Source organism: Alosa alosa, chromosome 8 (genome assembly GCF_017589495.1).
Source record: "Alosa alosa isolate M-15738 ecotype Scorff River chromosome 8, AALO_Geno_1.1, whole genome shotgun sequence".
NCBI classification, from domain to species: Eukaryota; Metazoa; Chordata; class Actinopteri; order Clupeiformes; family Clupeidae; genus Alosa; species Alosa alosa.
In genome coordinates this window covers 3,810,017-3,837,969 of record NC_063196.1, presented here as the reverse complement: position 1 = coordinate 3,837,969, position 27,953 = coordinate 3,810,017, and the positions used below count along the sequence as shown (strand labels likewise).

Here is a 27,953-nt window from a genome sequence, read left to right as displayed (position 1 = left end):
ATAAAACAACTAATAAAAATGTATTCTTTGTAAGTGTTTGGCAGCTCATTATTCCTCTCACACAAATCGCTTTTTGTAAAACTAAATTAGACAGAAGGCTGATCCCCAATTTAATATCATTGAACCATGTCAATTGACGTGTTTGAATACCCATACCGCGCGATAATAGATAAAAGTTAATGGGCAAAATAGATGCCTGGCCGAGCTCATGCGCCAGGGCGCGCGTGTGCGGCTGTTTGTTCAGTGGCGTGTGCTGTTGCGCGAGAGGAGCGGTGAAGATTTGTGCTCAATTACCATACAGCTGCCAGAACTCCTAAAGGACAGCAAATGCGGCTCTGGCAGAAGAATGACTTTCTATAGCATGTCAGTTACGATTTCAGATTCTTCCAATCCACAGTTTACATTCAAACAGCATGTGGACGAATTTCGTGCAGAGCACAAGTTTTTATTTACTTGATTTGTTCAAAAAAGAACAAAAACGACAAAATAGAGGGTAAACTAAATGAAACAAACAAAAAAAAGGAAAAATTCATGACAATGCCCACATGAAATCACAACAATACAGAGTTTAATAAAGAGAGAGGCAGGAGGAAACTGAGATGTGATGCACTCACAGTAATCCAGGCTGTGCATACATGGTCAGATGGTATCTGTTGTACTTAAGGTAATTGAGGGCGCTCTTCTTCAAGGAGGCTAATCCCTTGCTCTTCTCAAAACTCTTCTTGAGGAAATGCTCTGGTTCTTCTGTGATTTCCACATTAGCCTCCACCAGTCTCTGAATGAGTTCAGGTATAGACAAGGCATCACCCTGAAGCTGGACACAGAAAAGGATTCAGACACTACCACAGGCATTCTCCTCTCTCTTAAAGGAGGGTTAATTCACCTTTCATACAACAGAGACAGAATCTTTACAGTCCCATGTACACACATGCATACATGGAAAAGTACAAAACTGCATTGCACAATATAGAAAAGGTCTAAAAGAAGGTAGACCAACCTGTATTTGCGTGGATTCCATGATATGGTGCATCTCTTCCTCGAAATCAGGGAAGCGGTCATGGTAAATTGCCAGACACCATCTCTCCTGGAAGTAGCTAATAATGATACAAAAACAAAAGGTGTCCATATTGTTTTGGAACAGCACAAACACATGCACAAATGCAACCATTCCGCCTGCACACACACATTTAGCCTCCCTGTTTAATAGTCCGAGTACAACAGCATGGTCAATCAATTATTTTAATAGTTCTTGATGTTCAGCCAGCTCCAGTAATGCCATTGAGAGGGGCCTCATTCAGGAACTGTGACAACAGACAGTGAGGAATCCACATTTAATAAGTGGTAGAGAGCCTCGTGACCACCACTGGGCGGCCGAGCCATTGTCAGGCCGCAGCGGAGCCGAGCAGATTGGACACCTGCACACACAGATTAGACGCAGGGGGCACAATGGTCTCCCGGTACGCAGGGGTCGCCTGAGTTAAAATATGAGAAAAGAAGTCATCCATCTCCAGACATGGATCTCAACACACAAACAGTTGGAACGGGGGACACGGACAGGAAATGTGTGTGTAGCGAGGTGGCTAACTGGGGGAGGATGTAATATCAGGAGGACTTGTGGATGGCTTACGCACATGATGCAGATGACCTGCCCACAGTCTCAAGAGCCTCACAACGTATAGCTCAATCATGTTAATGACATGGCTGCCTATTACGTGCGTTTTACACTGCTTTTCTAATCCAGTCTAAAACTGTGTCCATCCATGTAAAGATCTTTTTAGATGTGCTGTATGTATACAGTACAATAAAAAAACAATGTATGTTAAAGTTGAATGAACACTTAAAGAATGTTTTGTAGATAAAACATGTTTTATAGATTTGTAGTAATAATTTCACTAATCATTTTGTGAGATCATTACATTTTGGAGCCACAGTGTGAAGACCCTCTTCACTAAATAATGGTTACCAGGCTTGGTTGGATCATTCATATGACACACTGGTTAGAATTCAAGATCTATAAACGGAAGTGAGTCAACAATTGACACTGACATTTTACCATTAATTGAATCAGAAGAAATATACATAAAAAGATAAACAGTGAATTGCTAATCGTATTTGTTGTACAATACACAATCAGGTCCTGTGGAGTAATTTCTTTGAGAGAAGAAGTGAACCTCTTTCTACGCCGTTATTCATTATGATTTCAAAGGTCACAGAAAACTGTGTGAATGTGCAGTATTTGGGCATTTTCCTTCAGATGCTTTTACAACACGGTTTATCAAGGACTGCACTCAACAACACAGCTTTATGGTCCTATGAACATCATAATTAAAAGAGAGAGAGAGAGTGCCTCTGTACGGTTTGTTTTCCCTTTTATATTAATTGGTGTGAGTTGCCATTTGATATTGTGATGAATGATAACATGAAATGTGAATATGGATGTTTTTGCATAATGTTTTAGGGCTGTTTTTAACTGACAATGTTAACTGAAAAAGAAAGCAAACCAGTGGCGATCTTTTCAAAACCACTGTGCAAGTTCTAAGCAATCCAGCCATAAGTTCCAAGCAATCCAGCCATAACCAAGGAACCATTTTGGGCACCATTCACAATATTTTAGTAAGAGACAGTGTTGATGTGGACTCCATACTTAGAACCATATGGCCCTGCCAAGTAAAAAAGCCTTTTGGTTGACTGGAGCTACTACCTGTAGAGGTCATAAACCAGGCCTTCGTCGTAGCGAGAGCACAGGTGGTTGAGCAACTGCTCGTGTTTGCCGTAGAGACACAGGTAGTTGGACACGGGCAGCGGCTTCATGGATATACAGGTGATGGTGTCCACCATGCTGTGCTGGTCAAGGTGCAGGCGGAAGTAGTTCCCCGTCTCTGTCCTTCCAGTGATGATGTCCCTGCCCTGAGGGACAGACAGACAGAGAGAGAGAGAGAGAGAGCCTACCAATTATTAGACGGAGATAGCAGGAGCCCATTACTGCTTTCTCCGTGGGACAAGCTAACAATTAAACCAACACAATAATTTGATTGGGAGTCTTAAGATGTTTTAGCCATTCAATCCATGTAGTTTGAGCTAAACAGCACTGCATGTCAGCACACTGCAGTGCAATCCACTCACAGAGACTACAAGCAAACAGAGATATCACCACCATTTCTTCTCAAACATATGATGAAGACACACGTACTGAGGCATTTAACAAATTAAAATAAGACTTACATCTGAATCTCTTGGGGATGTGAGCCAAACAGCTGGTTTGGTTGCATGCAGGTAACTGAACCCTCCTGGCAGTCGTGCACCTGTGCACACACAACCACAACACACAGCACACACACACACACACACACATGCAATTGATCTCGGTTTAATTGCAATACAATGCAGAGGAAAGGTACAGTGTTTCCTGCTGTGATGAGACCTGTTGAGAGTGCAGCATGAGCCCCTTGCCCTGCCCCAACCTCTCCCAAGTCCCCCGAGTAATGAAATGCGATTTGAACATGTGTAGCCTTGTAAATGTAATGAAAAGAAAACACCCAGCACGGCTGAAACATCGGCATTGATTATATTGACATGGTAAAATAGCAGGAGACACAGAGGTATTGATTTTTGTCATTTAAGGGAGCAGGAATCTTCAAAGTAGAAGGAAATGATTTTTGTCATTTAAGGGAGCAGGAATCTTCAAAGTAGAAGGTGCTGTGTCCGACGGGTGGACACTAGAGCAAGAGAGAGAGAGAGAGAGAGATAGAGAGAAAGAGAGAGAGAGAGGTGTGGAGGTGAGGCAATCGGTCAAAATGAAGAAATTTGGCGGCTACGTGTGGATGCTATCTGTCTTTCTCCTTTATGGCGACCTTAATTCCTTCTCCTCACTCTCTCCGGTGCCCTTGGCGTTACCTGAGGACACTCAAATTGTGCTGTAAAAGAATGGATGAGAAACATTCCCCATGGCTCAATTCTTCTTCTTTTGCATAATAAGTATAAGTATAAGTATAGTATAAGTATACTCTTTTGATCCCATGAGGGAAATTTGGTCTCTGCATTTATCTCAATCCGTGAATTAGTGAAACACACTCAGCACACAGTGAACACACAGTGAGGTGAAGCACACACTAATCCCGGCGCAGTGAGCTGCCTGCAACTACAGCGGCGCTCGGGGAGCAGTGAGGGGTTAGGTGCCTTGCTCAAGGGCACTTCAGCCGTGCCTACTGGTCGGAGTTCGAACCGGCAACCCTCCGGTTACAAGTCCGAAGCGCTAACCAGTAGGCCACGGCTGCCCCTAAAGGCCACGGCTGCCCCTAAAGGCCACGGCTGCCCCTAACACGCAACCAACGTGAAGCCTGAACAGCTACAAATGATCTCCCCAGAGATGTTACTGCCAGTTCCACAAGAGCATTGTGCAACCATTTTCAGCAAGCGAGACCAACAGGTTCATGGACGGCTCGCACAGCAACAATAGAAACAAACAGAAGTGGTTGCATTGTTAATGCCTTATGCAGAGCGGCCTTGTTTAGCCTTTGTAGAAACCACACAACACGGCAGAGCCATATTCCTATGAGTCATCTCTGTCTCTCTCTCTCTCTCTCTCCAATAAGAGATGATGAATGAGGATGTCTAGGATTCCATCACCACAGACAGAGCGATGGGCCAGCAGAGTGGAGAGCCATGGCGGTGGCCACTGCTCGGAGGCGGCCAGAAGGACAATGCCGCTGAGCTGTAAAAGCATGCTTTCACATTGCATTACAAAGGGCCCTCCCTTTCACTAGCAGATCAAGGGAACAGGAACCCGAGCACAGAAGGGTCCATTGCTGACACGCGCATTGAGACCAGAGCAATAATGCAGCAATGATAGCACTCAGGCAGGCTGAATAGTTAAGGACCATGAGCTCCATTCAATCTGACCAAATAATATACGAGAACAAAGAACACACATGATTCCATTAATGTTAGCGAAAAGTGCCCCCGAATAGTATCTTTCTGTTATTAGATCAGCTTATGTATTCATGTTTCGAACTATATGAAAATTGTGTATTTTTTCGGTCCTAAATGGATATGATTTTGTTGAAGCAACCATCCACAGCCAGGTGGCTTGACATTAACTTTCATATTTTAGTTAAAACTTTGCCATGTTTCTCATTTTTCCCAATACACTGATCATCCTTTGGTGTCCGAGTGTCTGTAAAGTGCCTGTGTGTGTGTGCAGACCTTGGACCTTGGCTTGGCTATAGAGCGGTATGAGGCGGTCCGTGTCGATGGGGGGGTCTTTGATGAACTCCAAAGTCGGGTCGAAGAAGGGCAGAAGCACGGCGGCCAGCTCCCGGCCCACCTCCGTCGAGTTGAAGTTGCCGTGGGACCACTGGTCAGCGTGGTAACGGCGGGCGAACTTGGTCATGGGGCCTGCGGCTCTGATGGTGGAGTCATTGGTGTGGAAGGTGGTATTGATGACCATGCGTCCGTCATACACCAGACAGGCATCGTTGATGGTCTTAAAGGCGTCGTAGTCGACGTTTTTCGTGGAGAGATTCAGGAAAACCTGTAAGGGGATTGGGGTAAAATGGTGTGTCCAAAGTCATCTCTGTCCAGAATAAGATGCCTCAAGGTAGCAGAGAAATTGTATTTGGATACTCCTGACAGCCAATGTGAATAAAAGGTTAATATCTTTGAAAGCCAGGTGTAAGTAGCAGTAGCATTAGCATCAAACGGCCAGGAGTACTGAGAAAAAACAACACAAAACACTTAACTACATGTCACTTTTGACACAATTCTCTGCTAAAGATAAACACTGTTAAAATGCAACTTTGGCATACCTGTTCGCTTCAGCATATTCAGTAAATCCTTCAAATGCATTTAATTTCATATGAAACTATACTAAGGTAATGGACAGATCTGAAATTCCACTGAATACATTCCACTAAGCTGTTGGCTGTTGGCTTTAGAGTCCACAACTCAACAACTGCAGTTTTTCAGTCTTGACTCTTGCATTAATCATAAACTTACAGCACACTCCAGTCGAAGAGGAGGTCCATCCACTAGTCCGCTAGTGAAGGATACTGATGTGATAGGGTCAGGGTGTTGTCCGTCATTCCACTGAGCCAATAGGTAGCTGTGGTGTACGTGAACGCCACACTTGTCCAAGGCCGACGTCACTGCTTTCCCCACTGTGGGGTCACTGAAGCAGGACTCCAGGCTGTTGGTAGGTGGGTGGACCAGGTGTATCCTGGAGCCACATACCCCAGTGGCCAACAGGGCTTCCACACAGCTGTACACGTCAATGCTGTTACCATAAACAACAGCGTCCCCTAGAGGATTGGATGCCAAACAAAACATTGGTTCACAGAAGTCATGGCATGCTGTAGTTATATGTTTTATTTAGTAAAACCATTCTGGAACTAATGTGTTTATTTCAGTGTGGGTGAGGCAAAGCCTTTCATAAAACACCTATACCTGAACTGGAAATGTAGATAGACCTATAAGAATATTGGGCACAATAGCTTTAAACAAAGCCAAAATCAACACACAACTGTATGGCAAAATGAAACAACAACAATAAGAACAACCAGAACACTAACAAGCGAGAATGAGCAACACACTTGGTGCAGTTCAGCGTGTGTGGAGCGGGAATGGTAGGTGATTCAGCAGAGCCTTTTGGCAAATATCTCTGATGCTATGAGACCAGGGGGGGGTCACTTAGCAACAGGCAGCCACTCAGTAAAGAGTCTGCAGGGCCTCATCTCCTCTAATCACACACGAGTGGTATGTGTGTGCGTGTGTGTGTGTGTGTGTGTGTGTGTGTGTGTGTGTGTGTGTGTGTGTGTGTGTGTGTGTGTGTGTGAGAGAGAGAGAGGACTGAGTGGTGAGGGAAGGTGTATTTTGAGAGAGCTCTAGAACAAAACTGCCCCCACAAATAGAAACCTTTGCATTACTAGATGTACAGATGTGAATGTAATTGTATCTGTAGCACAGCATTTGTAGTAGAATAGGAGCAACTCATGACAATTGCAATGATGAAAAATAGTTTGTGTTTGTGTGTGTGTGTGTGTTTTCCTACTGTATGAGTGATTATTGAATGTGAGTTTAAGATTGCAGCAGTCTTCTCTGGCTGACAATGTAAAAGTATCTTTTTGCTCAGCACAGTGATCTCCGTTTCATGTACAGTATGCGCTTGGCCGGCTGTGCAGCTCTGCAGTAGGCTCTGTCCGTGGTGCTGAAGCACTGCAATGGTCCTGACACGCATAACAGGAGCCCTTGATTCAGCTTTGTGCAGGCAGTTTCAAGGCTACACTTCAGTGCCCACCTCTAAGACATTCACTTAGGAACAATACTTTTTTACTTAATAATAAAAAAATAAAAACAACAATACATGTTCACATGAAGGAATTACAAAGAATATTAAAAGTAAAAAAAAAGAGAGAGAGCGAGAGTTGATATAGACCTTCGGCTTGTTTATGTGAAAGCCGAAACAAATCATTCCATCTCGTCTCATGCACAAACACAAACAGGGCCCTCTATTCTGGGAAATTGACTAATCTCGCAAATTGATATCCTCTGCAAGCGCCTGCATCATTTGCATTTTCTCATATAATTGCTGGACATCCCTGATTGTTAGCGAGGCCTGTAATTAGCTAATATAATAGACTTAATCAGGCACGGATCGCTGGATCTCTCCTCTGCCCTTAGCCGCAGATTAATCCCTGGCTCTCTCTGCAAATGGATGGAGGAGTCAGACTTATGGGCCTGTCCATCTGAGAGTGGGGAGAGATTTGACTCGGCCTAATTAGGCCCTAATGAGTCTGTGGCTGTTGGGCGCACACTAGGCATAATGAGCGCACACAGGAAACAGGAGTGTAAGGGTGTGTTTGTGGTTTAGTCTTGGTGTGTGTTTTTTGTATGTGTGTATGTGTGCAATATCAATAATGCTGCACTCTAAACCCTTGTGGCTATGAGACTGCTGTCTCTTTGTGGTGTTGTGTGACAGACTGTATGAATTTCTTTGTGTAACTGTTTTTTTTTATTTTTTAAGGTAGTATGGTTGTGTATATTTGATAAATGTCTGTGTAGCATGCCCATGGTCAACAATGGTACCTTTTATGTATTTATACTATTGCTTTGAATGGGCGTGGGTGTGTGTGTGTGTGTGTGTGTGTGTGAGAGAGTGATGTGTTGCCTAGTAATTGCACTGTTAGTAGACAGTAAGTACACTTTCACAAACACTTTCACTTTCTCCCCCCACACCCCACCCATTTTTACAAACTCATAGCCCGGCAAACAAGCTCACAACAAGTCTAGGGAATTCATGTGCTGTCCAGACCAGAGACCCTAACCTAAGACTAACTAACAGTGTGTATTTGTGCATGTGTATGTGTATGTGGCATGAGTTAATGTGTATGCTCTGGAAATGTTATCGGAAGATGCCATACCTTCCTGCTCTATGAAATTGTTGACCAGCCAGTCGTAGGCAGCCTGGCAGTCGAGCTCGTCGTTGAGGGTGAAGAGGTTGGAGGGCACTGGGCCCGTGTACCTCTCATGCCTTGTCTGCACAGGGAGGCCACCACTGGACGCAACATTACTGATGTCCGCGCCAGTTGGACAGGGGACCTGCGGGTAAGCATCGGTCACATCACATCACGAGTCCACGATGACAGGTTAACAAATTGACATGCATTTATTAGAATGTCATTGCATCAAAAGCTCTTCTTTAGAAGCGATTTTGTGTTTTGTTAATAGTTAAGTCATGTTAGAGACCTGGTACTGTTGCCCAGTGCAGAGGATGAGATGGTCGTACGGGACTTTTCTGCCGCCTGTCACCAGCACGTGTTTGGAAGCCCGGTCAATGGCAATCATCTTACCCATCACAATGTTTATCCAGGAGCGCAGAGAGAGCTGGGCATGGACCCTTGAACTGTAGCCATGGCTACAAGTACGCAGAATGACAAAGGTCAGTCTTGGCCTCTCTTTCTCTCTGTCAACACATACATACTGTATGTGGCTTAAAGCGCTAACAGCGATAAATCAGGAAATATCTGTAGCCACGGATAAGTATGGAAGCATACAGCATATATTTTCATAGGCACATCCACAAACACACACACACACACACACAAACAGTATGCAGGCGCAGAATATAACACTAGCACAGTCCGTCTGACTCATATGCGTGAGTATGTGTAAGTGGACATCTTCTCTCCGCCAGTGAAAGGGAGCCTATAGAGATGGCGCGTACGTACCTCGTCGCCAGGAACCTGGTGGCCTCGGGGCTGTGACTGGCTGGGATGCCGTGAGTGGAGATCAAAGTGATGTTGTTGAACCTGAGATGAGGGCTGGAGAGGACGGGAAGACGGAAAACAAAGAGACAGAGGAGAGGGGAGGGAAAAAAAGAGGAGTAAAGATGAGTGCCATTAAGAGGCCTGGTGAATTAGACTGAGTGCTGCTCTTTGCAGACATTCCTGGTATTCGTGTTGGACTCTCTCGCTCTCTCTCTTTCTGGTGTCATTATTAGGATGCACATAAGATGCTTTCATTACAGACAGACAAATAACATGTACAACATGGAAATAGCATCTATTGGCTTTCCATACAAAGCATGGAAACACACATTCACAATAAAAACAATAGTTATGAAATTACAGCTGTAAAATTATAGTCTATCCACCAGTGTATCAAATCAACTTGTCGAACTTGTCGTAGAAAGAGAGGGTGTTTTGAACATGCCTATGTATTGGTGTGCAAGTATGAAAAATGTGTGTGTGTGTGTGTGTGTGTTTGAGGGTGGGTGCACTTGTGTTTTCCTCTTATTTTCTGAAGTAGAGAAGAGAGTGCAGAGATGAGAAGGACCACAAAACGAAATAGCTCAGAGCTGCACTGCGGTGTACCATTACTGGGTGGAACCATAGCTGCAAAGTACCTAAGTGTCTGTGTGTGTATATGTGTATTTATGTGTGTGTGTGTGTGTGTGTGTGTGGTGTGTGTGTGTGTCTGTATTCAAATGTTATTGTGTGTTTGTTTCTTGATGTGCATGTGTGTATGTGAATAAATGTGAGTGTGCGAGATTATTGGAAGAAGCAGATGGGGGGTGGTGATGTGGTGTGGTGACATCTACCCATCCATTCCACAGCCACACTACACACACCCCTGAACCCCCCCCCCCCCCACGTTTAGTCATCTTTTTTACCCCCCATCTCTCTCTCTGTCTTTCTCTTTTTTGTCTCCTGTGAGCAGTGTGACCCTCGGGAGTGTAAAAGGTCTCTTGTCATGTAAATGACTTTCTTTTGTGCGCACCAGAGAAAGACATTATCTCCATCCGCGCTGGGGCTAGGGCTGTGTGTGTGTGTGTGTGTGTGTGTGTGTGTGTGTGTGTGTGTGTGTGTGTGGTGGATGTCGGGGATGTGTGAATGCGCAGAAAAGAGGGCAGCCTCGTCTCAGGACCGACTCGACGATGTCCTGGCCTCGCCTCATCCACCTCTTGCAGGTCCACCCGCACTCCACACAACGGAGACTGAGCCTCGGTGCGGCCTGTGGATATACCCTTGAGGAGCGGTGGAGTGCGAGGCTTTCATTCTGAACTTGTACGCTGACAGCGAGAACACAGGCTGGGTGAGGGATGTCTGAGTCCTGGCAGTGCTGAAAGTCATAGTGGTCTATACAGTTTGGCTTGACCTCATCAGTTTTGATGGTGGTGCAAGCCAGTCTTTTTTTGGGTGTGGTTGTTGTTTGTTATGTTATGAGCACAACTCACAAATGCCCCCGCATGATTTCGATCGACTTTGAAGAACTGATTACGGGCTGTCTCGGATTCCTGTTTGATATCTCTGTCATGCAGTGAATGGCTGAGCAGTAGCCACGAGATGACACCTTGTTCTCTTCCCCCGCATGCAAAAAAGATCCCAGCACAGTAATGCCCGAGTCCAATCTCAACGCACCCTGTGCCCTTATCTCACACCAGAGGAAGGCTCTTCCGGCCCACTGACCCCTAGGGGTGATAAGTTAATCACAGCCTGCCCGTCGCAAGGGGTTAGGGCAGCCCCCCCCCCCCCCCCTTCCTGCTGGTGGGTTGACTTGACCAAACTACCTGCCGCACGTCCCTCGCCGTGGCCCCCCCCTTTTTTTCCGGGCCCTTATCAGTGGCTGACAGACGGCCATTGTGGCCCAGGCCCTGACCACCAAAGCAAGACTCATGCATCTTATCTGTCCGCGCCCGTTTCCCTGCCGTGACCCCCGCGTCCCACTGAGTGATGGAGTGGAGGGGGGGCGTGCGGAGGTTGAGGGCGGAGGCTGGGTGGGTGTGGGGCTGGGGAGAGAGGCAGGCCAGGCGGTGGGAGTGGGTGGGGGGGGTGAACTTTAGTCCCTGTGAGCCCATGGAAAGCCGAGGACACAGCCGTTTGGACCTGGCTGATAAGAGTGCTCGGTGAGACGTTTGGGTGTTTGCCTCTGTGTGTGTGTGTGTGTGTGTGTGTGTGTGTCTCAGAGAGAGAAAGAGAGAGACAGTGTGTGTGTGAGAGAGACACTCCCCCCTACTCTAAACCATCCATCACTGTTCCTGGGCAGGGCTGTCCCCAGCCTTAGTGGCTTTAGTGGACGCTAACTGCCTCATTAGTCACATCATTAGTGACAGCGTGCGCAGAGCGCTGCAGTGGCGAGCTGACAGAGGAACAGTGGTGCCCGGCAGCACCGCCTGCTCCACACGCCACTCCTCAGGTCAGTGGCAGCTGCGTGCCTGCCTCGACGGCTGGTGCACGGACCTCTCATGCTCTCTCTCTCTCTCTCTCTCTCTCACACACACACACACACACACACACACACACACACACACACTCTCTCTAGTCACTTCTCGCACTCTCTCAACATCTGATTGTGTCTTTTTATGTTCTTTCCATCTTTCCAACTTGATTGAATTCCTCATCTAGAGGTAGTTTGACACAATTTAGCTCCCCACATTGGCCTTCAGTTCACCGCACCTACTACTGCACAAGCACAACGAATGCACAGTCTTTTTAATGTGTAGTAAACTGCTTCTCCTGCTTTGGTAGGCTGGGCCCCATCATAAGTGGCAGCCAATCTCCACAAGTGGACCTCAGCAGGCGTACTGTTGGGGTCCCTCAAAGTGGCAGAGCAAGCTTCTTCTAGCCCCATGTGGAGGGTACAATACACTCCGCCAAGGACGGTCCAGCAGACACATTTCTGAGCAGCCCCACTGTGATTTGATAGTGTCAGATATCTAGGTCACGCAACGTGGGCACAATCCATAGATGCCCCCACCTCACCTCACCTCACCCCATCTCACCCCATCTCACTCTCACTCTCAAAAGTATGTCTTCTCTTTTTGCATTCCAGACTGAACCGTCCATTCCTCTGATTGTTGACATCTCAGTCTGACCCTCCCTCTCCCCCCTACGTCACTGCCATCTCAATACATCCTTTCCTCCCTTCATCTCCTTACTATCTTTTTTATCACCCCCCTCTCGCTCTTTCCCTCCTTCTCTGTGTCTCTAATGTTCAGACTCAGGGAAATGACCCTGGTTGCCAGGCAGTTATCAGCTTTCAGGCTAGCAAGCGGAGGTGTGGGGGTATTGTTTGCTGGAACAGTTAATCTCTGAAAGGCCAACGCAACACAAACAGAGAGCTCTGCCATTTGGGGTCCGAGTGATCCATGGTAATTCACAAACACGTGGTTCCTTTCCTTCCTACAGAAAGAAAGTGCCTTTTCGCATTCATAAATGAAATACTTCACCTATACTGTCTTATGACACAGTAAAAGTGTTCATACTATTATTCCTACAGAACGTGACAGAAAGAAGGAAAGAAAGAAAGAAAGAGAGAGAGAAAGAAGGTAGGACTCATAACAGCAGAATTGGAAGAAGAGAACCAACATACAGTACCCTCCAAAACTATTGGAAGTTGACTAAAAAAAGGGATAACAATTTAGAAAAGAAAATCTAAATCTAAATCTAGTAAAAAAATCTTTTGGCGATTTATTGTGATCTCACAATGAAAACAATGAGGAAAAGTCCAACCTCGAAGAGAAGGAGAAAGGGGAAGGAGAACAAGGAAAATCTTGTAAAGATTTTTTTTTTTTTAAAAACACACTGCCCACAATAAGTTTTTATTGAAGTATCAAGTTTTTTTTCTTTATGATTTTGAACTTGTGACAGCAAGATTTCAATTTCAGAAAAAAGTGTTGCCTTAGGAACAAATGTCAATATTAATTGACATTTACAGACATACGCTACCTCCAGACCGCTGCGCTCCTCTGACGAACGACGTCTAGCTCTACCACCGGTACGCTCAAGCCAATCCAAACTTTTCTCATCTGTTGTTCCTCGTTGGTGGAACACACTGCCAGTTCCTACAAGGGCAGGGACATCCTTCTCCATTTTCAAAAAACTCCTGAAGACCCAGCTCTTTAGAGAACATCTCCTCTCATAGCAACACTTACAACAAGTCTTACTGATCCTAGCACTCACCAGCCGTCTTAAACTGACAAGTAACTGTTAAAAACAGCACTCACTGATGCACTTATTCTTACTGTACTCTAATGTTTTTAAATTGTCCTAAAATTGCTGAGAATTGCTCTAAAACTTAAACTGTTTACCATGTTGTTAGTCGCTTTGGCTAAAAAAGCGTCAGCCAAATGTAATGTAATGTAATGTAATGTAATGTAATTGATGCTAACTTTATCAAAGTGTGTACAGTATGTGAAAGTCTTCATATGAATTCACTGACTCAATATTCAAAGACATACGTGAGATATGGGGCCTATGCTGTAACAGATGTGTTTCATGTACACCAGTACTCCATCACTTCTCTGATGTGTTGTACACTAACACTATATTTTGTCTATGATTTATTGTTCATTTATTTATTGTCTTCCTGACATCATATGTGTTTCCAAAATAATCTATTCCAAAATAAACAGCTACTGTACTTATACTCTTTGATTAAGGACATTGCAAATACTCTTCTTGGAGAAGCAATCAGAGAGTTTGAAGGGCACAAAGTAAGACCGTGTAATCTTTAGACACAAAGACACCCTAATTGCCTCAGTGCAAAATGCATGTTGAAGTGAGGGTTAGATTGTACATGAGGCTTTAAGGTCACATTTCAGGCAATCACAGCCTCTCCAACAAATCCCACAGATCCCGCCCCCTCATTAAAATCATCTCTCCAATGATGCACTTGTTTTTTTCCCTCTCTAATCCACTTGTGTAACGATGGAATTGTGATTTGCAAGGAGAATTGCATTAGTGCCAGACAGTGAATGTACCTGCTTGTAAATCCGTCGCTTGTCAAACATTGATTGAAAGGTTGTGTTGTGATGTCACAGAGGGTCCAACGGTTTACTCACCAGAATATGAAGACCTCCAGGAAGGACAGACCTGTGTCCGACGCGCCCACAACCACTATCCTGGCATTGATGGTGACTTTGGGTTCCATCGTCAGCTTCCGATTGAAATGGTTGAGTGCATACGGTGGCTGATTTCAAAACAGAGGGAGACAGACAGACAGACAGACAGACAGATAGAGAGATAGATAGATAGATAGATAGATAGATAGATAGATAGATAGATAGATGGAGAGAGAGAGAGAGAGAGAGAGAGAGAGAGAGAGAGAGAACGAGAGACATGAAAAGAAGGTTCAAAGACAGCCTCACCTGAAGAGCATTCGTTTGTATAAGTAGCCTGGCAGAGTTTGCTCTCGTTTTGCATTGGCTTCGCCCAGTAGCTTTTAGTCATTTATTTGAGCTTTAAAGCATTGGCCAAAGACAATTACCACATTGTGAAAGCTTTGCTTCTGATTATGCCTCGTGAGGAGCTTTTTCTACTTTACTTTTCACCGTCTGTCGGCTTCCTTTGAATGAAAGTGGGCCCAAGAGCAGGCTGAGATTTCACCAAGCACTTAACAGCCAAAATGTGCCGCCGCTCACTTAAAAAAGAAATAAAAGAAACCTACATTTGGGAATGCTGGTGCATTGTACACCGCAAGGGAGAAGAAGGCAAAAAATGGAAAAGTTCCTTTAATCTTTGATAGGGTCTGCATTACGTATTGAGTGTTGACAGAGTGCCGCTGCCAGCTCTCCTCCGCCTAACCCATCTCACTGCCAAAAAGGGGGGAGGATTTATGGAGCATGCCGCGCTCCTGAGCATGTAACAGATAGAAATGTCCTAATGTAAGAACATTTCTGACCCCCGTTGTAACTGGGGAGAGAAATTAACGAGGGGAACATGCTGTTCACCTCGCCCTGCCGAACGTTTCGACTCGCGGCCCGCCACCACGCTTGGCTGATAATCTCTCCCCGGCGCTCGCGGCTCTAATTGGTGCTTGAGTGTTAATAATTGGACGGGTAGCTTCCACTGCGCACCTTGCTTGATGGAAAATGGCAGTTGTACAGGAAAAAGACCCCGGCACCTGGAGGCAGATCTGGCCCCTCTAATCACCTCGTAACGCTATCCCCCGGGCAGGGCCGCTGCACCAACGCAACTCCACTGCTATTGTGCAACTCCGCTCCGCTCCAGGAGGGGAGGGAGGGCGTCTTGGTCTAATCTAACACAACAGCTCCGTTTGTACAGCCCTACAAACCTCCGCAACCTGAAGTGGCCAACTTGGAGAAAGACCTAATGAGGTGCATTCTACACTCCTGACCGTACTGATCGCTCACTGATTAGACTGGTTAGCCAGACTTAAAAGGAAAAGCAACTCTTAGAAATGTAAAAACTGAACCACCGCACACAGGCTCCTCCTCACTGAGTACTTTACACTCTCTTTGAATAGATGGCATGTATGTTCATGGGTGTGAAAAGACTTAAAGTCTTACTGTACAACAACAATACACAAAGAACGATCCTGGTGCCGAAATCAGCATAACTTTTGTAATTCACACATCAGAATGAACGGTTTGACATCCATTAAACCCTTAAGTTATTGATATGCAGATATCTGGATGCTCTAGCTCATGAGGACAGAGAGCCCTGGCCCTGAGGCTGTGTTGTGTTGTGCCCTTAGGCAGGTTGGTGTGGCCTTGTGACTGGGTGGCATTGGAGACACATAACCTTTACTGGACCATAATGGCCCTGAGCCTGACACAGGCAGCTCGCAGTAACACGACACTCTGTTGACAGAGAGGGAACAGGTGCGTTAAACATGATTACTGCATCCATGTCTGACATGGGGCTTAGAGGGCCCATGGTAGAGAGAGGGAGAGAGAGACAGGGAGAGAGGGAGAGAGAGAGGGATGGAGTAAAAGAGAGAGGGAGAGGGAGAGTGAGAGAGAGAGAGAGAAAGAGAGAGGGAGAGAGAGAGGGAGGGAGACAGAGAAAGAGAGAGGGGGGAGTGAAGGAGGGAGGGGAAAAACAAAGACAGCAGACGTTCTCTTATCTGCATGGCAAGCTTGAAAGCTGCGGTTGCTGCGATACTGAGTGGGCTTGGAAATGGGTGCTGAGTGAAAGAGAATATGCACAGGTGTACCTAAGGGCAGGTTAATGCACTGAGCTGCACACACACACACACACACACACACACACACACACACACACACATTTGTTCACCCACATAAAAACTTACATGACCAATGACCAATTCCACCCGAAAGCCCGACCTGATATGAAACTAAGAAAAAGAAAAAGACCCAGAACATGAAAAACAGACGAAAAACAAAACGATCTACCCAGAACACACACAGTGCCATCGAGTTCGAGCGGCTGGCTATGCATACGCAAAGACACTCTCCCCATGGATGCACTGCGTCTGAAGTAATGTGGGCCCACTGTGATTAATGTGATGGCACAACGTGGCCTCAGACACACTCCATCAGTCTGTACCCATTAGCAGTGTTTGCTCCCTAGCATCACTTTAGCATGTCAGCGCTAGTTGCCTGGGTGGGGTGCAGTCCACTCAGAGTGAGGAGCTGTGATGGGGGACACATAAGGATGATCTGACCGATGGGTGGATGGTTGGTGGTGGTGGCGGTGGAGTGGTGGTGAGGGCAGGTGAACAGGTGTCGGTGTGGCAGCATGCTGGCCAGTGCCGTTAGCTGTTGCTGGCTGAGTGGTGGTGTCTGTTTTACCTGTCAAACAGCAGCGGTAAACATTTTTTCTTTCCTGCCATCTGTGCCCGGCGCCATCTGCCACACAAACACGGGCTGTTAAATAACCTGGGGCACGCGTCTGGGGGGGGGTGTTATAAACAAGCTCCGACCCTCGCGTTTCGAGACGCTTCATTTGAAGGTGTTATGCTGACACGTCGAAACATGTGGCGATGTGGGGTTGATCGGCGACACGGGTGCTTAATTATTAATTGGGAAGGGTGGTGCATCAGATGAATTATTTTTTTTAAAAAAAGAACAAAAAAAAACCACACACACTTAGGGGTGAGTAGTCTGAGAAATAGTGCCACCTTGTGGATAACCTCTAACATCATACAATGACAGACTTCTCTAAACTTAGTGTTAAAATATTTGTCATAGTTTTTTTCCACAGTATAACAATATCACGTTAAGTCTACAGCCTGCTGTCTTGTCTCTCCTTACTCTCCACTGTTCTACCCAACAGGCCCATGTTTTGCCCTGTTCATCTCACCGTGGGTGATCTCCAGGGCGACTCCATGTGCTACCTATCTAAACCACTTACGTCTCTACTCCTCCATTTCTTCCTCCCTCCTTCTCTCCCTCCCTCTCTCTCTCTCCCCGCCTGCAGCACCCTGTCCATCTCCCCAGTCTGCCGTATGTCTGCCCAGCATGACTGGCAGTGCCCGCTCCCTCCGCCACGACAGCTTTCTCACCTGCTCCTTGGTGATCTGCTGCGATGGCGCGTTCGTGCCAAGCTCCTCCAGAGAGAGGATGATCTGCCGGCGTGGACGCACGGGCACCATGTGGTTCAACGCCACCGTCAGGTAGTGGCCACAGGAATTCTGGGAGATACAAGGGGACGTCACATAAACACACACCAACACATAAAGTATTTTGTGCATTTAAAGTTAGCAGACACCAAGACATTTAGCATACAATTTTGTCCATGTTCTAGGCCACAATTTACAGGTCATGTACAGATGGTTATGGATGAACTCTTGTCAGCCATTTCAGAGCAACATGAAAGGTTGTATCAGCGATGGCGAGGTAACATCACTTCTGTTGATGTTCAGACTGCCTACAGAGAGGCTGCCTACAGAGACACGTTTTTTTGACGGCCTGCTTATGGGGCAGGCAGCTAACGGATCGTTAGGAAAGATTAGATGAATGTGATCATGTGATGTTTGGGCCTTTTTTGGGCCTGAAATCGCTGTTACAACCTTTAAGGGCACTCCTGCTGTTGATATGAAGTGACTATCTGATATCATTATAATGCAGCTGAGGAGGTGGTAGTGTAGTGGATAAGGAGCTGGGCTAGCATGCAGCAGCCTGAAAAGTTGCGGGTTCAATTCCTGGCTTCCACCGTTCCCCCCACTTAACCCTGAGTTGCTCTGGGGAGAATGACCCTTGTTATATGTAAGCCACTTTGGATAAAAGTGTCTGCTAAATGAATAAATACAAATGCAAATGCATCTGTTAATGTTTCATAGTGGTACTATGTAGGGCAAAGAGGGCTAGTCGGTAACAAGGTTTACAGTGCAAAATATTGAAATGCTAATAAGGGTTAGCAAAGTGTGATCACAAGAGACAAGGCCCATTGTGTACACTGAACTGGCATCTCTCTCTCTTTCTCTCTCTCTCTCATTCCCTTGTATCCCCACTCCCTCTTCCAGTCTGTTAGTTTCCCATAATTCTATTTACACCTTATCATCTCTCAATCTGGCACATATTTGTACATGGTAATTAGCAGATGAGGAGAGAGAGAGAGAGAGAGAGAAAGAGAGAGAGAGAGAGAGAGAGAGAGAGAGAGAGAGAGGGGTGGGCCTCTCATGGCATCACAGCAAAGCAGGCCTCTGAAGCCCATCAGCACCTGCTACCTCCCCAATACACTAAGAGAGATGGAGAGAGACAGATAGAGAGAGAGAGAGAGAGAGAGTGTGTGTGTGAGATCCCCACACAGTGGGAGAGGTGTTACTGAGTGGGCACTGAGAAAGAGAGGGATGAGAGGAAGAGAGAACGCTCTTGTTTGGGTGGTGGAGATAGAAAAAAGAAGGGAGACAGGGGGAGAGAGAGTGAAGGAGAGAGGAAGAGAAAGAGAGAAAAACGGGGGCAAAGATAAGGAGGTGTGGATGAAATTTTACCAACTGAGTGAAGAACAGTGGGGAGAGAGGAGCAAGAGAGTGAAGAGGGGAGGTGAAAGAGAAGTGTGTGTGTGTGAGAGAGAGAGATCAAGAGAGACAAAGAGAGAGAGATAAATGAATAAGAACGTGACATAAATGAGAGAAGAGAACGTGAGAGAGTGGAGAGAATGTGGGTGTATGCCTCTGAAAATACACAGCTGCAGTGCACTTCATTCTTTTCTTTCCCTGACATGTTGACACCATCGATACTGTTGCTTAATCAGGTGTGAGTGAGGTTTGGTGTGAATGAGCAAGCGAGTGAGAGAGAGGGACAAGTGGATGCATATCAATTCCATTCAATTCCATTCAAAAAGCTTTATTGGCATGACCATTCATAAAGAACGTGTTGCCAAAGCATACAATATATGTCTAAAAAACATTAGAACATAAAATGACTTAGAATCATAAAACAATATGTGTGATTATAAACACACACACACACACACACACACACACACCGCACACACACACACACCTCTCCTCACCTTGTGCTCGTGGAGTGGTGGGTAGATGGGGTAGTAGAGGCAGGACTTGTGGGCGAGGCGCAGCGCCTCCTTGAGGAAGTGCTTGGCATGGTGCTGAAAGGTGGGGTTGAGCGCCAAGTGGCACAGCTGGCCATGCTCTTCGTGCCGGTGGTAGCTGAAGTAGATGAAATTCTCGATGCTGTAGTTCGCTCGGATGTACTCCATGTCCTAGCAGTGATGAGGAGCACGAGCAGGGAGGAAGTCACAGATTGGGGGGTAGAGAGAACATGTGAGAGAAAGAGAGAGAGAGAGAGAGAGAAGGTTGAACAACATGGTAATGACCTCTGTTTTATTTGTAGTCAAATGTGAATAACTCAAAGTGGTGTGCACCTGTTCATTTTTAATGATCATTACTCCAACGACTTGCTTCTGCACCACAGCTACAAATGCCTGCAAAGGGGTTCCATCCTAAAAGGGGATGGTGGGAAAAAGGAACAGAGGGAGATAGATAGAGAGAAAGAGAGAAAAAAAAGAATGAGAGAGAGAGAGAGCTTTGTTATCACACCTCCTTCGCCTAGAAACAAGCACGGCACACGCAGTCCAAGGGATTACATGCACAAATGGCTCCAGATTCACACCAAATACCATCTTCTCCCCCATGAAGCGTGATGCTGGAACCAGCACAGGCTGACAGCTGCTACCCTGATCCACATACAAAGCCCGGTTTCATTAAAAAGAGAGGCCCTGTCAACCACTCTCTCCAAGCTGGACATAAGCAGTCCAAACTTTTCATCCACTTCCTTCCCACCCAAGCCCAGGTCTTGGTCTTCCAGCTAAGTGAATAAATTGAGATTCATGGAGGGTCAATGTTGTGCTATGTTACGAGGCTGCTGAAGCATGCAGCGCATCTGACAAACTGTTGGACTTCAAATTAGGTGAAACTAAATTGAGATTCATTGTTGAGATTCTGTGGTGGAGCTCAGTGGTGTTGTGTGGGGATTGGACTGAGGTCTGTGCGCTGGCTGAGGCTGTGGAAGCTGGACAGCGGGGGTTGGACAGACCAGGTCTCGGCGGGCCTTGAGGAAGGAGTCCAGATCCGCCACGAGAGACTGGTGTAGGCCGAGCTTTTCCACCAGGCGTTGGACAGCGGGCATGTCGGTGGACACAGCCACGCGCACATCAAACGTCCTGCGGGGGGGAGAAGACAGGTGAGGGTCTGTTTGGCTCACAGGTGTAAATGGCTACCTGTTGAGTAAGAAGACTACCCAGAAAGCGTGTGTGATTGCAGGTAAATCTGAAGACAACACAACATAGAGTGCAAGATTCTGGAAACAACAAAATGTGACCACACAAGTTTACCTAAAGAAACTCCATGCATGTATGTATGTATGCATGTACAGTATGTGTATGTGTGTATGTATGTATGTGTGTATATATGTATGTATGTATGTATGTATGTATGTATGTATGTACAGTATGTGTGTGTGTATGTAGGTATGTAGGTATATGTATGTATGGGCTTTGGGTGACTTGAAAGGCGCTTATAAATCAAATGTATTAGCATTATTATGTAGAGGGCAGTGGACTACGTACTTGAGCAGGCCGGCACGGTGGAAGATGTAGAGCTCCTGGGGCAGGCTGCTGGTGTGATGGGGTACCACACGCAGGAAGGACTGGAGCAGGGGGAACTCTGGGGCCAGCTTGGGCACGGACATGATGCAGAAATCACGATCCTGCTCCGACACCACACAGAAACACAGAGCGGATCACAAGCCGGATCTCAAATCACATTTCTAACTTTGCTATATTGGTAAATCTCCAATAACACAGACTAATTCTTTTGTGGCATGTACAGCCCTGTCTCAGAGGACTTTACACTACATAAGAAAACTGATTTAATGTGTTTTTTTAAGCAAAGCCTCAATATCATAGGTCATGGTGTAAGTGCTTTGTCTATGTCAATTTATATAATCAATACTATATGCTATATGTTACAGGAATACATTTGTCATGATTCTTGCTAATATCACAAATTACCTACTTACAGGGAACTGTTTGAAGACGTAAGGAAGGAAGTCTACAGACCTATAAGAGAGAGAAAATGGTAGACGGAGAATTAATTTAGTACAAAAGATTGGGGGGGGGGGGGGGGCCTCACCGGCTCGTATCCCAGCCATGGCGTGAGACTCTCCCCACGGCCTCACTGGGCCAACTAATCTGTCTGCGCAGCTCCACAACTTTCTCCCCGTCCCATCGCCTGTCACTTTAAGAATTCCTCTCATTAATTACGAGCTCACTCAACGTGAGAGTAGTGGTGGTGGTGGTGGGGAGGGCAAGGCTGGACTCCATATTCCAGAACAGCTGGGCAGTAAGGTGGGCACTAGGAGGGGGGCCCAGCAGGAGCTCTCTCAAAAAATCAGCATCCCTTCATTCTAATGTGCCATAGGAGTGAGAACCACTGGAAGCCTGCCAAGGCCAGGGGGGGGGGGGGGGGGCTCATTCGCATGGAAAAGGCAACTCCCCGTGTTTCATTAGCCGGTATTGATGTCAGCAGGCTTGCGTTGGCTTCTCCCGCTTTTCCGCGGCTTCTCTGCTAGGCTGGTTTGTTCTAGCCATGTGAAGTTTATTGTCTGGCAGCGAGCGCATGCTGGGCTGGCAGAGCCGGACGCGGGCCTGGAGACCCCCAGAGCTTACCTCATCTCCAATCTTTTGTCGATGACAAAGAGCTGGACACGGAATGCATTTGGAGGATCCGACTCGGGCTCCGTCTCAGTCTGAGAGAAATGAGTGTGCATTAGAAAACTAGCCCACTGTTTCACAACATTTTGCAGAGTCGCTACTCAACATAGTCACAATTAGGACTGCAGCAATGAATCAATTAATCAATTACTTGTTAACTATTAAATTAATCACCAACTATTATTGGTAGTCAATTAATCCATTTGAGTAATTTTTAAGGGAAAATTCTGATTCAGACTTCTATATTATAAGAATAAGACTAGTTTCTTCTTTACGTCCTGCTCTATGACAAGACTAGCTCCACAATGCAAAACATGTAAAACATCCTATTCTAATTCACCTCCGACTGCTGCTCACTGCTTAGCTGATTTGACAGCTCATCATCAGATCTGCACTCCTCATTACAATCACTGACCTGCAAGTTGAACGTTTAGAAAGCTGTTGACAAATATATGAACATCTATCATAAATGGCAAAATGTGGGGATTGAGGACAGTGTTATCATCTTATTGTTGTACCTCCTTGTTTGGCTTTTGTGCTTCAGTGGCGTCCATTGAGGGGGTGGACAATAGGGGGTCAGGCTGCAGAAGGGACTCTGCAGTAGGGGTCTCTGCCTTTGTCTTGCGCAGCCCATTGAAGGGTCCAAGTTCAAAGCATTCATTGAGCATGGTCAAATTTATGTTCCCACTGACACTGATAAAGCCCACAGCAGTTCCATCACTCTGAATGAATAAATACACGGACAGAAATACATCATCAGGCACAGACAGACAAAGTGATGCACCCTGACTCAACATACACACACACGCACACACATACACACGCGTAAAAAACAAACAACAAAAAAACATAAATAATACACAGCGGCCTCTATTAACAGATTTTTTTAAGAAATCCTATCCTAAGTAAATCAAACAGCTTTAATATTATTTGTAATACAAGGCATCAAAATCTTTCAATGTCATTTTTTTGTGTTCTGCTATTTTCCATACATAACTAATGGCACCTTATACACCACAAAGGCTTCAAGATATTACGAGTGCAAGTGGAAACGACAAAAAAGATCAATCAGATCTCTGGAATTATGTACAACATTCACTGGAGACTGAAAAAGAACTCTGGACCCTTTATAATTCTCCTGGGCCATGTACTGCTTGTTTGTCCTGTGTGGGGGAAAATACAGGCACAGACGCCCCCAGAAATGCTACAGATGTCTGGACACAATATGTTCAGTGTGAGCATGTCTTGGCTGAGCATTAGCTCTCATCTACCATATGCTGTCGTGAACACATGTCAGCTTGAACTACAGGGAGGGAGGAAGGGAGGGAGGGAGAGAGGGAGGGAGAGAGGGAGGAGAGGCACAGGGGGAGAGGGAGGGGGCAAAGCTGTCATCGCTCCACTCCTGGGGGAATGCGCCCCACCAACATTTCTATGAAATCCACACGAGCATCTGTGGTTTTTTGGTGCACATTGTACGCCCCGGCAACTGTGCTGATTGTGTCTCTCTCACACTCTAGTATTTTTATCTGTTGTGGTAGGAAAGCGTTGGTTATTGTCTTCATTACTTCTCGATATATGTATTTGCATCCACATCGGCATGTGTATTTGCATTTGCACATATTAGATTAGATTAGATTCAACTTTATTGTCATTGTGCAGAGCACAAGTACAGAGACAACAAAATGCAGTTTCCGTCTAACCAGAAGTGCAAGAAAGTAGAAAAGTGCAATGTGATATACAAAGTGATATACAAATGTATGAACAACATGTACAGATATGTACATTGTACAGTAGTAGCAGTAACATTATAAGAGTAGTAAAAATTAATATAGATATGCAGTGTATTAACAGTAATATTATACAAAACAGAACTAGATGTACCGCAGAGCGGTACAAAATATGACCGCCGCCCAGTCCAGCAAATTTTTTCCACAAAAATAAATCACGCTGAAAGGCCTATATGATTCTAACTGTCTCACTAAATTGCATTATCCACACTCAATTCTCACTGGTATCTGCTAGACCAAGTACCAAAACATGATTAGTTCATAGATTTCACATGTAAAATTCATTTTATACAACCCCACCCCCATCTTGCCTGTTCATAATTCTGAGAAATTCTTGAATTGTGTGCATGTGTGCGTGTACACGTTTATGTTTATGTGTGTGTGTGTGTGTGTGCGTGCTTGTGTGTTTGCCTGCGTATGTGTGTTTGTGCATGTGCATGCATGTGTACATATGTCTACTGTGTGAGTATGTGTCATACGTATGACGTGTGACATGTGATACGTATGAGCTTCGCTGCGCGGCGGTCATAATAAATATGGATATTCAGTATGAGCCGTATACGTAGACAGATATGTACAGTATGTACAGATATGAATAAACTTGCCCTGAGATATTATATGAAGAACACAGCCTAGAATCACTACAAACAACAGCTACTGTATAAGGTGCAAAGGAGCTGGGATTGCTATGTTGTCTGGATGGAAAAGAAGCCTGGTGGGTAATATGCATGGCTCACCTCACAGACAGCTGCATGGTTCTCCTTATCCTGAGCCTCGATGAGCTCAGCCAGGAAGTAGCTGCCATAGGTGCTGGAGAGGGCCTTCATCTGCTCTGTGAAGATCTGGATGAGGTCATCGTGATCCTCCACCCTGCACACAGAGACATGCAGGATTGACAACAATGCTCAGACATTCACCTTGATTTCTTCCTACCAACAACAATCCTAGAGTTGGTTTAACACACATTTGATTTTGGTGCCTACATTTCATCAATCATCTATAATAATTTTCTTTTTTATATTATTTACTGTAGTTCTTTGTACTAGAGGAAATATGTTAGACATTTACTGGCAGGTTATACCTAGTATGTAACTGGAAGCGCTCCATCTGTGGAGCTAATAGCTTCCACTATACTTAGTGGAACTGGCAACACCAGATGTGATAGTGGTGCGTACATTTGTTTTCTAAAACTATTTTTATGCTCCAAAAGCAGAGTGCTTCAGTTGTGCTCCTGTTGTAGCCAGGCTGTTATGTGTGTGTGTGTGTGTTTGTTTGTTTGTTTTTAATAGCACATATAAATGTGTAGAAATATAACATATTTGTCATTACACACAGACAAACTAAATGGCTAACTTTACTCTAAAATTCTGCTCATGTTCACCTTGCTCTGCGGATGTGTAGCTGGGGACAATGCTGATGCCGGTGGCATACAAATGCAGAGAAGGGGACCTCTGTTTTTTTCAGAGACTTCATTGGCTCAAAAATTTCCACCAATGCTGGCTCTAAGTCACCTATTTACACCAGAGACAAAAGACAGCTGTGTCAGTTTATTATATGACGATTTAGATTTTGCATGTAAAATAAATTAAAATAAAGAAGGAACGATGTAAACTAAACTTTGTCAAAACAGTAGGTTTAATTTTAAAAATATTCAATGCACAGCATCTTTGTTAATGTAGTTCTTATGAAATGCAAAGAAGACAGTAAAGACAGTAAAGTATACCACATGCAATTAAGGGGGTGTATAAGAATATAAACCCAGTTCAGACATTAAAAATAGCTTACCAATGCAGCATTTGTTTGGTACAACCAATAGGATGTATTGCAGCTCTGTGATGGCATTAAAGACAGTCCTGCAAGCCACATTGATTCAAATATTATGGACTGCCAACCACACATTTTCCAAATACAGTAAGTAACCCACAATCTACGTAGAGAAAGCACACAACAATGTGAAATCTAATTTGGGATAATCTGAAATTTGGTTTCATGGACACAAAATTGAATAGTGTAACCACAGCTCTGTCAATGATATATAATTTATGCGAGCAAAGACAATGTTCAACGCAGTGTAATCAAATGAAATCAGGATTGGCAATCTTGTTTGAGCAAAGAACATCAATCTGTGTAGGGGTTTTTTTTTCTGCTGAAGGGCATAAACCTGTTTTGAACACAGAGCAAAGACCCATTGCAGGATCAGAGTAAGTCACTGCTATGTCTTATTACCTGACAATCTCTTTTGCAGTGCCAGAGGAAGCGTCGGGTTGTGCAACAAAGAGATGCAAAAACAGTGTGTTCATGGGCTAAAACAGAACACAGGAATGGTAATATAACAATAACAATATGAACCAAGGATATAAAAATGCAATAATGTCAAGATAACAACAATATACTCTATTTAAACTCAGACTAGAGTACCACTCATAGCTTCATAACAGGACTAGTAAACTACAAATGTTGACCAAAGTACTGTAAATAATAATAATAATAATAATAATACAAAGTAGATACTTAAAAATACTTATTATATCCTAATTTAAAATAATACTAATAAATAAAGCACTATTAAATAGATAAATCAATAAAAGTAGTGGTGGTTGGGAGGTGGCAAAAGAAAGCTGTGGCAAAAGCACAGTCTCTTCTACATTTATATTTGGCTTTGGGTAGCTTACAGTCAGCAGAAAAAAAATCAGAAGATCTGAGACTTCTTACAGGGGAGTTTGTGTAATAGGTTTTAGAGATGAGAGTGGCTTTGCCATTCAAGTATTTAAAGGTCATTAGCAAATCAATATGTCATGTCACAGACAACAATAAAGGTTATGGAATCAAAAAGTCATAATGCAAAATAGATAACCAACTGCATAACCTACTGTGCATTTTTCAGCATTGAAGTGCTGCTGCAAAAATGACTCCCAATCAGCTTGATCCACAAAGTCCCCCATGGGATAGTCCAGAAAGGCAGCATGTGCAAGAACGTCATCCTTTTTTGTGGTTACAGTTACTGCCAAGTTTGCCCTTTCTCTACAAACAGATAATGAAGACACATGAGCACACAAAATTGTTTTATTAGAAAAATAATGTGAAGTCATTTAACATGATAGATGACATCCTAATAAGGTCTAGGCCTACCTATCTGTGCATTTCAACTCAAAGGCTACTCAGTCACATCAAGGCATCAATTTGGAAATCTTTATTGCTATCATTTTCACTAGATGATCAGCCTAGCATCTTCTACTCACAGCAAATATATTACATTGATATTTCCAAATATAGCCGTAGTTTTAGGTCTGATAAGATTGTTGATCTCCTGAGCATCTGCAGACTCTGTTCTCCTCACAGTTACAGATTCAACATTTCCACCCGTTGTGATGGTTGTCATTTTGTACCTCTGGATAATAAAATAAAGATAATTCAATTAGACACTGTGTCTAGATGTAATAGGCATTAGGCAACTTTTGGGAAGCTTGATTAGTTGCACACACATAAGACAAACACAATGCAGTCGATTACAAAGAATAGCACATTTCCAAGAAATCATCAATACCCTGCTTTACCTGTACAGGAGATGTGTTAAGTTGTGGAAATTCAAGTCCACAGAGCTTTTTTCCACGATGTGTGGAAAAAGAATATAAAGTTGCCCAAGAATTACTAACGTTAGCAGAGGGCTAATGTCTCATGTTAGCCATCCCCCAGTTACCATGGTGACTTGACAATGAAAGGTGTGATTGGTGGG

The 27,953-nt window shown here is 44.7% G+C and overlaps 1 protein-coding gene across 2 annotated transcripts; it reads right to left on the bottom strand.

Moving 5' to 3' along the window:
• Positions 1–546: 546 nt before the first annotated feature.
• Positions 547–27,913, bottom strand: cfap61 (cilia and flagella associated protein 61). 2 transcript variants are annotated; one of them, XM_048250037.1, is made up of 26 exons: positions 27,775–27,913; positions 27,460–27,608; positions 27,091–27,241; positions 26,447–26,523; positions 26,006–26,073; positions 25,602–25,731; positions 24,958–25,090; positions 22,952–23,155; positions 22,774–22,848; positions 22,389–22,468; positions 21,740–21,779; positions 21,288–21,427; positions 20,756–20,882; positions 20,085–20,162; positions 19,716–19,922; positions 17,764–17,892; positions 14,336–14,463; positions 9,222–9,314; positions 8,740–8,908; positions 8,415–8,592; positions 5,995–6,296; positions 5,203–5,530; positions 3,223–3,302; positions 2,702–2,907; positions 998–1,094; positions 547–814 (listed from the first exon to the last, which is right to left on the bottom strand). In XM_048250037.1, exons 2-26 carry the CDS (start codon positions 27,597–27,599, stop codon positions 611–613), a joined length of 3,564 nt encoding a protein of 1,187 aa, XP_048105994.1. In that variant the 5' UTR covers positions 27,600–27,608; positions 27,775–27,913; the 3' UTR covers positions 547–610. The 2 variants fall into 2 exon arrangements, with proteins under 2 accessions (XP_048105994.1, XP_048105995.1); XM_048250038.1 differs by lacking the exons at positions 27,460–27,608; positions 27,775–27,913 and adding an exon at positions 27,350–27,408.
• Between the last annotated feature and the right edge of the window lie 40 nt (positions 27,914–27,953).